The 10,629-nt window shown below is 49.4% G+C and overlaps 1 protein-coding gene across 1 annotated transcript; it reads right to left on the bottom strand.

Moving 5' to 3' along the window:
- Nucleotides 1-3,802: 3,802 nt before the first annotated feature.
- Pold4 (DNA polymerase delta 4, accessory subunit) lies at nucleotides 3,803-5,574 on the bottom strand. The gene is made up of 4 exons (XM_031389166.1): nucleotides 5,279-5,574; nucleotides 4,924-5,013; nucleotides 4,610-4,721; nucleotides 3,803-4,225 (listed from the first exon to the last, which is right to left on the bottom strand). Exons 1-4 carry the CDS (start codon nucleotides 5,373-5,375, stop codon nucleotides 4,201-4,203), a joined length of 324 nt encoding a protein of 107 aa, XP_031245026.1. The 5' UTR covers nucleotides 5,376-5,574; the 3' UTR covers nucleotides 3,803-4,200.
- Between the last annotated feature and the right edge of the window lie 5,055 nt (nucleotides 5,575-10,629).

The raw sequence follows: 10,629 nt of genomic DNA, 5'->3' as shown, positions 1-10,629 counted from the left end.
AGGAGGAGGAGGAGGAGGAGGAGGAGGAGGAACACTGTGAACTCAAAGGCTTGGTACAAATGAGGGTCAGCAGGTGACTTCAGTGCATTGGAGGCGTCTGCAGAATGGTTGCTGTACACCCTTCCCCAGATGCCCTCTACTTCCTGAGAACCAGGCACCTCTGTGCCTCTAGATTCTTAGGTTGCCTGGGGTCAGCACTTGTATTACATGAGGGTTTTTTTTTTTTTAAAAAAAAACTTTCCCCATATGTAGGCCTTATCTCATCAATTCCATCCTAAACATCTGGAGTGCAGGTGTTTGGCTAGCCTGGTGGGGCAGCTGTGAAGGCTGGCTTTGCTATTTGCTGGCTGTGCAGAGCATTTCCCCTCTCAGCCTCAGTTTCTTTATCTGTAAAGCATAGACAATAATTAATGTTCTCAGGCTTCAGCTAGTCACACACATGCAGAATTCAGCACAGCAAGTGGCAGGATAAGCACTTAGCAAACATGCCATGCTACACAGCATCTGCTCCTCCAGTACCCTGCCCCTCGGGACATCCCTTCCCTAGACCTCTTTTGCATACTCACAGTCATCTACTTAGAGTTTCCAGTCCTCCTGACTGACCTTAGCAATGACCTCCCTGACCGTGCATCACATCCTGTCGTAGGCACTACTCTTGATTGTGCACACTGTGTAATTAAGCTGCTCTGCTGCTCCATCTAAAACAAAAGACAAAACAAACTGTTCCTTTGATCTCATTCCCTTTCCAGCTACCACTGCAGTCTCCAGTCCTTTACAGTAAAATGTTCTGCATTGACATGGGCTCACTTCAGCAGCACATACGCTAAAGTTGGAATGCTAGGATGGCATAGAATTTGTAAGGCGCTCCAGATTTTAGTTCCTCACAATCCAGTGTTGGAATCAAAGCCATTCCTCCCATTATCCCTTTCCCTAGCATGATAATACTTACTTTACCCATGAGCCAAAATAAATCAAACCAAAACTGACAAGCTCCCCGTTCCCAGTTTTCCAGGCAGGCTCTTTTTTTTTCTTCTTTTAAGATTTGTTTGTTTATTTATTTATTTATTTAATATGTATGACTACACTATAGCTATACAGATGGCCGTGAGCTCCGGCTCTGCTAGCTCTGGCTCAATACACTGTAGCTGTCTTCAGACAGCACCAGAAGAGGGCATCAGATCTCATTATGGGTGGTTGTGAGCCACCATGTGGTTGCTGGGATCTGAACTTCGGAAGAGCAGTCAGTGCTCTTACCTGCTGAGCCATCTCGCCAGCCCCCAAAACAAGCCTTTCTTTCTTTCTTTCTTTCTTTCTTTCTTTTCTTTCTTTCTTTCTTTCTCTCTCTCTCTTTTCTTTCTTTTCTTTCTTTTCTTTCTTTCTTTTCTTTTCTTTTCTTTTTTTTTGGTTTTTGTTTGTTGGTTTTTGTTTTTGTTTTTGTTTTTCGAGACAGGGTTTCTCTGTGTAGCCCTGGCTGTCCTGCTGTCCTGGACCTCACTCTGGCCACGAATTTAGAAATCAACCTGCCTCTGCCTCCCAAGTGCCAGGATTAAAGGTGTGTGCCACCACCACCCAGCCCTCCAGGCAGGCTCTTACCTCACACCACAAAGCTGCTATTACCAAAGTTTCCAGGGACCTCTGTGTGGCTGACCCTTCTCAAATTGTGTCTTACCAGCTTGTTGGGAACACCTGACAGTTGAAACTCTCTCCTGGGCCTCTCCAGGCTCTCTGTCACATCCTGGGCCTCTCCAGGCTCTCTGTCACATCCTGGGCCTCTCCAGGCTCTCCATCACACCCACTCTTCTGCTCTTCCTTTGGCTCTGCAGGCCATCCTCACCTGTCTCCTTTGCTCTAATCTCTCACCTCCCTGGCCTAAAAGTAGTGCTAGGCTGTCTTGGATCCCTCTTCTTTCAATATTCTTAATATACTGATTGACTGATGGATCTGGATTTTTTAAGATGGGTCTCTTTATGTAGCTCTAACAGTTCTGTAACTCTTACATAAACCAAGCTGGTCTTGAACTCACAGAGATCTTCCTGTCTCTGTCTTCTGAGTGCTGGGAAAGTTTTGGAGACAAGGTCTTGCTATGTTGCCAGACTGGCTTTGAAACTGTAGTCCTGAATCAGGTTCCAGAGTGTTGGGATTACAAGTGATCAAGCACTACTGTGCCAGCTCATTCTTGTGACCTTAAATGCCATTTGAAAGTTCCCAAAAGTTATATCTCAAATCAGACCTCTCCAGAATTCCAGATTTACCGTATCTCCTGCCTACATCCCATCTTTCCTGGGATACATTGCAAACACTTCAAATGTTAACATATTGACTGGGGGTGTAGCTAAGTGATAGAGCACTTGCCTGTTATAGGCAAGACCTCAGGTTCCACCCACAGCCCTTCCCCAAAGCCAAGACATCTAACGCTCTTGTTCCCTTCCTACTCTCCTCTTCTCACTCTTCCTCTTCTTCTACTATGGGATATCTGATCTTCCAGTCACTCAAGCCCAAATTCTTGGAGTTATCCTTGGCTCCTACCCCTTAAATCCCAGTCACCATCACCAACCCCTGGTGGTCAGTTGTCCCCTCAAAATAAAATCTGGCCACTTCTCACCAGCTCCATCTCCCCACCCTGCTTCAAATCACATCCCCGTCACCTCTTCTCAGACAGGTTTTGTTAGCCTTGCTGAGAGCAGAGCAGTTTCACCACCCGTCTGCTTTCCCAACTCCACAGACTTTCCACCTACAGCTGCACTTGTATTTTCAAAACATAAGTTCAATGATGTCATTCCTTCAAGCCATTCATATCTCTTTTCACTCACTGTAAAGTCCAGCTTTCTTATCATGGTCTACAATGCCCAATGGGACTGGTCTGCTACCTACTTGGCCTCATTCCCTTCTGTCTTCTCCTTGTCCCCTGTGTTCCAACCTTCACATTTTTGTGTGAACAGTCTGGAAATGTCCCTGCCATTGAGGCTTTCTTGTCATTCTTTCTGTTTGAAACATTTATTCAGATATGAGCCTTCTCTTCCTTACTTCCTTGGGTCTCTCTTCTCAAATGCTTTTACTATGGAATCTTTCCTGTCCAACTTCTCCAAAATATCGACAAAACCCTCACCCTAATTTTATATCATTGCTGACCACCACATGCCATAACTAATTTCCATGATTGTTTTGCCTATATTTTCAGTGATAGTAACACCCATGGGGACCTATGGTAGCAGGAACTTAGTAGGTGTTCATAAGCTGGGCATATTAGGCAGGCTTTCTGTCAGCTGGTCAGGAAAGAGTGGGTTTCTACCAGGGGACACCAGCGACACTCAGCTTTTGAAAAGACTGCCTTAGAAAAATAGATATGGAAGCCTGGTGGTGTAGAAACACAAGCCTTTAATTCCAGTACTTGGGAGACCGAGGCAGGTAGATTTCTCTGAGTTAGAAGCCAGCCTGATCTATATATAGTGAGTTCTAGGACAGACAGAACTACATAATGAAACTTTTTTTCCCATTAATGAATTAATTTACTCACTTTACATCCTGATCACAGTGCTGTCCACCCCCCATACTGGGACCCTTCAATCTCAGCATTCAGGAAGCAGAAACAGGCGAATGTCTGAGTTTGTAGCCAGCCTAATCTACAAAGTGAGTTCAAAGACCAGGACAACACAGAGAAACTGTCTCAAAACAACCAAACCAAACCAAACCAAACAAAAAAGCCTGTAGCTGGCTCTCCAGCCTACTTACATTTTGGGAACTGCCAAAATCAACTTGGGGAAATGTGCTGGAGTAGAGCATATTAAGAGACTAAAGGTCAGGATTTCAGGTTTAATGTACTTTATTGTAAGCATCAGTGAGCTCTTTGATTCAAGAACTCAGCCAGTTGTACCCGCAGCTAGACGCCCAAGGTGGGCCCTTTAGGTTATCTGCCTACATCTGGCTTTATGCCAGACTGTGCTGGACTTGCCACACCATAGGTCAGAGAGGATGTGGCAGGCATCTGGTGGTCATGATTAGGACTTGGAGGAACTGGGCTTCACAGGTCCCCAGGAGCTTCAGCAGCCTGTTGTTTAGACAAGTAAGAAGCTGAACCAGGAAGACCTCCAAAGTCAGCCTGCTGTCTCTCCAAAGACGGGATGGGCAGAGCAGGCCATGATGTCTGTCCTGAAGTTCTTGGTGGCTAGGAAGTGCCAAGAGCGGGACAACCTAGGTGATACCTCAAAGTGGGTAGAGATGCCAGAGGCTGTGGAAGACAGGGTGGGAGAAGGAACACACAGCCAAGTCAGTTCTGTTCCTTGATGGACTGTCTCTAGTTCGTAACTGTTGCCTATGGTCCTGTGGCTCTGGTGAACAGCTCAGTACTCATGGATAGCCCTATGGGCCCTAGATATGCTACTCTTCCTCCACCATCAGCTCAGAGAGGTAAGGATCTTCATAGAGATCCATCTCAACAGGCACCTACAAGACCCTTCTTGCTTGTCAGGAAGAACTCTCTACATCTGTACCCAGGAGTCTCTACATCTGTACCCATTTCTCCAAGTCAAGGTAGCCCCTACGTAGACCAAAAGGGTGGCAACTCCTGGAGAAATCCCTGGTTCCCCTGAAAGCTAACCCAGCCTGTCCTGACCTGCATTGGAAGCGAGGGTCTTCAGGGTGTGTCTTCAACACTTGGTACACCTCTAGGGGGGGCTTCAAGCCCAACTGCTTTGCCCGATGCCAGCGCTGCAGCCTTGTGATTCCTGCCATCAGGGAAAGAACACAAGATGGGCAGGAGAGTCCAGGCTAGAGAACACAGAGGGCAGTCTCTTGAGCCTCCATAGTCAGTCTCAGGAGACAGTGTCCAAGAGCTAGGCAGGTACTTGGATTACTTCTGAGACACATCGATGACAGAATTGATTCAGAGATGTGCCTAATGGGAGGGGCTGGAAATGGGGTTCTCACCTGTACAAGGCCCATACTGCCAGGCCAGGTCAAACTGCCTCAGCAGCTCCAGCTCTGTTTCCTCCTGGCTGAGGGGCTGGGTGTCTTCCCCTGCAATAACATGTGGCTCCTCAGGCCCATCCAAGCCTTTGACCTACCCTGGACTTAGAGCTGCGCCTCTATATCCTGGCTATCTCCTCATCCATTTGCCTTTGCCATCCAGCAGGCAGACAGCTCATCAGAAGTGCGAGACATGCTAGCTTCCCCTTTTAGCCAACACACACACACACACACACACACACACACACACACACACACACACGCCTTTCTGGCCACTTCATGTCCACTCTTCCTGCCACCCCCACATTTTAGAGACCTAGCTCGGGTGCCAGCTCTCCCTTGCTGTGCCCAGGGGGCCCCTCCCTCTTCTTCACAACAGGATAGGAGTCAGTGATGAGCCGCTTCCGACCCATGGCGGCCACCCAGGCAGGCGGAGCAGGAGGCAAAGAAAAGGCAGGGCGGCAGGCCTGTGAGAGACAGCTGCTGAGAGTGAGAGAGGGGGCCAGAGAGAGATGGGCCAGCAATGGACAGACAAGTTGACCCAGACAAGCAGAGAGAGGAAGTCCCTAGGTTCCAGGGAATGACGCCTGTCTTCCGCCCCCACAAGCACGCAAACATCAGAGACTTAAGCAAATGACAAACGGCCTTTGCGGGGCTGGGCCTTAATTCTAGCCAATGGCAATCGGCAGAAGGCAGGGGGCGGGGCAGCTGCTGCTTCGTTCCGAGAGAGGAGGGGTTAGGCGGAACCAAGAACCTGTCAAGATGCCCCAGACTTCACCACCTCCTCGGGTTTCTCATTGGTTCACTTGGGTCCCCAGGGACATATAGAGAGTTATCCTCGGCCTCTCACTTCCCGTTTTTCCTTCCTAGGCAAATGTTCTTTTCAGCCTCACTAATCCCCGTAGCCAGTTTGTAAGTCCCCTGGGAACCTTTTACTCCTGCCGGTTGGCCCTAGAGCGCTGTGGGATCAGATCTGTAGGTCCAAAGAGAGTTTGGACTAGTCCAGGTCCTTTCCTGCTCCTACTGGCCCCAGGAGACCTTGCTGGAGAAACCCATGAGCTCAGAAGGCTCCTTTCTCACAGTCTGCTGGCAGAGACACTGTCCACCCAGCCCAGGCATGCGGTTGCTGTGTCCGCTGTCAAGTCCCACAGCCTGCCTCTGTCCACTTTGCTAGTCAGGAAGATTCCATTCCAAGCAGGACGCCAGAAATATAGTCCCCACTCTCCATGGGTTCATATCCCCAGTTCTTAATCGACATATCTGCTCTGCTTTTTTCTGAATGTGTATCATGAGCAGAAAATAATTTCAATAAACCTAACCCTCATATTGGACTTACCATGTGCCAAATTCTAAGCATCTCCCACATGCTAACTCAAAATAGATATCAAAAGAGTTTTTTTGCAAGTGGGAAGTGTAGGCAAATTGTGATCGGTGCTCTTAGTAACAGACACTGTGTAACTAACTAGCCTTCCAGTGCTCTCAGTAACAGACGCTGTGTAACTAACTAGCCTTCCAGAGCTCTCAGTAACAGACACTGTGTAACTAACTAGCCTTCCAGTGCTCTCAGTAACAGACGCTGTGTAACTAACTAGCCTTCCAGTGCTCTCAGTAACAGACGCTGTGTAACTAACAGCCTTCCTTGAGCTCCAGAAGCTCCCAGGCTTGCAAGGTAGAGGGTCACACACAGTTGTTAGTCCTGGCCAGGAGAGCAGGAGTAAGAATGCCTTAGAGCTAGAGGAAGATGGTAGGCATTAGAAGACCTCCAGGAGGTAATTGCTGTAAACAGTGTCTCTCAATTCTCTACCCATGACCTTTGTTTTGGGGTTCCTGTCATCGCTGACTCACCCCTACTACCACCTCCCCCTCACCAACTTCCTGGCAGTGGGTGAAAGTGCTGGCCCGTGGGAGTCTGGGAACCAGCACTGGGACTGACCCAGCACTAATCACCCTCTGGAGAGCCCATCCGGTTCTTCCTTTCAGTGGTGCAAAGTCTAAGAATTGCTGATTGGAGGCCTTTGCCCTCCTTTTCGGAAGCTCTGAGATCTGGCTTAGGAAGCGCTGGGCTGACCTCCCGTGTGTGGAGGCAGAGAAGAGGATCACTCCGGAGAGGAACCCACTAGTGGTGGGCAGAAGCTTGTGTCTCCAGGGGCCTCCTCTTGCCTAGCCTTCCCCTACTAGCTTCTTGAAGAAGGAGGAGCTGTAGGCACACTGCAAAGACCTGGAAGGCCTTTCTCTGACCCATTTTTGGGGTGCTCAAGTCTGATCCCTCTATCTGCCTCCTGGACAGTGGATCCCACATCTGGGAGAAGAGATCCTACAGAGTTGGGAAGGGGGACAGGGAGGATTCTCTACTAGGAAGGGAAAGGCATAGGCATGATTAGTCAGGCCAAATGCTCTACAGTGGGATAGCTCCTAGGCTCATACGGGACTGACCACTCCTCCCTAAAAGGGCCTCAGATACTCTGGGGCTCTTCCCAAAGGTATGTGGCACCCACTTCCTGAGTCCACAAAGCCCTGAGGGAGCAGGGAAGCCTGGGTGGGGCAGACCCCTCCTCATTCCTGGTCCCTCCCACCCTTGAAAGCTGATAGCCGTGGGGCCTGCCACCGCCCAGGGAGCGTGAAATGGGGTGTGCCGCTGGGCGGCCACAGCAGCTCCCACCACTGCCTGGGCCTATTCCCTTGTCTCCTTTGGCAGCTCTTGACACCCTGACCTGCTCCGTGAATCTTGGCTGGGCCATCCCTACCTGCCCCGCCTCCAGCCCCCACCCCAGATCTGCCTGGCTCAGGTCCTACACTGTCCGTAAGATACCTCTCAGGGGCTTTATGTTCCCTCAGCCCCTAAGGGATCTGGAGTGTTCTGCTTCAGTGCAGGAACCCTAGCACTAGCCTTCTGGTGGGGGAGGGTTACCGGGGGGTGGAGCTCTCCGTAGGAAGCATGCAGTCTTCTCCAGGTGAGCATTGGGATCATCCTGGCCTGCTCAGTATCCGATGGTTCTCTAAAGTGTTTAGGGCACTGACTTGGTCACCTAGCTTCGGGTGTTTTCCTACTTTCTTCTCCAACCTCATGGTTTTCCTTCCTGCCTAGAACAGTTTGCTCAATGCAGAGTTCTCAGAGAGGAGACCAAACTGGTGCTCTAAGTTAGCAGCTCAATTCTGTCTTGTATGCAAAGTGTCTTTGGTCAGCACTGATTCCAGAAGCTGGTGATAGAAGTAGACAGAGTTAACTTACATCTTGGAGATACCCAAAGCCTTACCTGGTTCAAGGTCAAAGTCCTGTGGAGACCAGGAGAACAAAGAACCTGAACAGAAGCCCAGAACAGGGCCTCACTGTGCACGGCTCCAGTGGAAAGCAGATTAAGCTTGCCTTTCCTCAGTGGGGTCAGCACTATATACACATATGCATCCTGACAGTCCCTCTCCTTCAGTTTGAGATGGGTCATATGGACAGAGCCAGATAGAGCTGAGAAGACGGGGCACGTAGAAGAGAGGGAAGACAGCAGCTGCCTGGGGCTCAATGGGATGTAAGGTCTCTCCCATGTCTTCCCCTCTCCTCAGCAACTCCCTCTCAGGCCCTGCTACTCACTCAGAGCTGAAAATCATTCAGTATAGGGGATTCTGTGCACCCAGGTGAACACCCCATCCCACCTTCATCCTCTTTCCCAGGTGCCACATTCTCTTCGTCCCTCCCCACCTTCTCACACACAGCACCTTAGTCTAGTAGGTTATGAGTTTCCTGGATTTAAAGGGTGAGAAAATAGGAAGGTTTCTCTGGGTCCCTAGTGTCTATTCTGCCCTGCCCAGGAACTGTCCACACACAGCTCCGCTGGTCAGCTCCCCTATCACAGGGGCCAGCAGTTCAGAAGAAATTCTGGGGAATCTGCATTCCTCACTATGACCACCAGGTGGCAGACTTTGTCCAGCAGGAAAGAGGTCCTAGTTAGTCCATAGAGCCATATCCTGGAGGTCCAGGAAAGTTGGGGCAGTACCTCCAAGTTATCTTAGAACTGGCAGGCTAGGGACCCTGAAGGGTAAGATAGAAGGACTGGGGCTCAGACCCACAGCTCTCTCACAATTATTCCCTCTTTGTCGTTGGTACTAGTCTTCAGGAAAGGGGTCTTTTCCCTTCTAGGAAATTTGGATACCAGACTAAGTCAGGGAGCTCAAGAATAGAGAGAACAAAGCAGGGACAATTATGGCTCCCTAGAAGGGAGAACACAGAGTGAACTGCCATCAGATTATGCAGTCTCTCCTGAATTGCTAACCTTTGGGAAGCAAAGGACCAGCTCTTGGCCTTCCCATTTTGAGTGGCTGTGGCTGTGGTGATTTGTGAGTGTGCTGTGTAAGATGAGTGTTTGAATGGGTTCCCTTGCTTCCAGGGGTTCCCTGGGTCCCAGCTGTTTCGTCATTCTGTCATTCTCTGGTGAGGTATGGTGATATGCCTTTATCTACAGCCTCCTCAGTACTGGTTCTCAGCCTCCAGGACGCTGCCTTCTCTTCCTAGGTGCCAGTTTCCAATGTGAGGTTTCCAGTACACATGTGCTCTCTGGGGAGGACAAGGGGGAAGTCAGCCCCTCTCATCTCTACTCTCTGCTTTCTCCCTAAGGACACAGAACTCCTGGGGACCTAGGCAAGAGGCTGAGGCCCGGTGAAGAGAGGGCATTTTCCAATACTAAGGATCAGCAAGACAGGCATGGCAAAGTCCTAAGTCACTGGAATGGAATTGTTGAGCAGTTGGGAGCCATCGTGCCACGCGCTGCAAGCAGAACACTGAATTCATACACACAGAAAGTGAGGGTGGGGCCTTACAGGGCAACCACAAGGGAGAACAGGCTCAGGGAGTGAGCGCTTCGGGGCTGCTCTAGACTTTTTCTTTTTCTCTCTCTCTCTCTCTCTCTCTCTCTCTCTCTCTCTCTCTCTCTCTTTCTTTCTTTCTTGTTTTTTCTTTTCTTTTTTTCTTTCTTTTTTTTTTTTCTTTTTTTTTTGAGGCAGTCTCTTGACTATCTCAAGACTTTGAATTTACTATGTAAACCAAGACTGGCCTTGAACTCCTGATCTTCTTGCCTTCATCTCCCAAGTATTGGGATTCCAGATGTGCAGCCCCACTTGAGTTTTTGACATACCCATTAGTAATTCCTACCCACAGGACTGAGGGTTCTGCACTCTATCCTACAGAGCACCTTGTGGGAATGTCTGTTGCTGGGCTGGTTGCTCCCATCCCAGTAGAAGAGAAAGCTGTTTCAACTCTTTTTTGTTGGTTTGTTTTTTTGTTTTTTTGAGACAGGGTTTCTCTGTGTAGCCCTAGCTGTCCTGGAACACACTGTGTAGACCAGGCTAGCCTTGAACTCAGAAATCTACCCACCTCTGCCTCCCAAGTGCTGGTATTAAAGGCATATGTCACCACCACCGGGCCCCAAGTTACAATTTTTTTTTTTAGATTTATTTATTTTATGTGTATGAGTACACTGTAGCTGTACAGATGGTCGTGAGCTATCATGTGTGTGGCTGCTGGGAATTGAACTCAGGACCTCTGCCGGCTCCACTCGCTCCGGCCCCGCTCACTCCAGTGTAAATTCACTGTAGCTGTCTTCAGACAGCACCAGAAGGAGGAGTCAGATCTCACTATGGGTGGTTGTGAACCACCTTGTGGTTGCTGGGATCTGAACTCAG

This window comes from Mastomys coucha, unplaced genomic scaffold (assembly GCF_008632895.1).
Source record: "Mastomys coucha isolate ucsf_1 unplaced genomic scaffold, UCSF_Mcou_1 pScaffold21, whole genome shotgun sequence".
In the NCBI taxonomy this organism is placed as follows: Eukaryota; Metazoa; Chordata; class Mammalia; order Rodentia; family Muridae; genus Mastomys; species Mastomys coucha.
The sequence above is the reverse complement of the archived record's forward strand: the minus strand, read 5'-3'. Positions and strand labels throughout refer to the sequence as shown.

Bases quoted from the DNA above. Each gene is read 5' to 3' on its own strand.
- Pold4 (XM_031389166.1), bottom strand. From the start codon at position 5,375: ATGGGTCGGAAGCGGCTCATCACTGACTCCTATCCTGTTGTGAAGAAG. The intron at 5,014-5,278 runs GTCTCTAAAATG...ATGTTATTGCAG, and splicing joins AGAGCTGGCACCCGAGCTAG to GGGAAGACACCCAGCCCCTC. The intron at 4,722-4,923 runs GTGAGAACCCCA...CCCTGATGGCAG, and splicing joins GCAGTATGGGCCTTGTACAG to GAATCACAAGGCTGCAGCGC.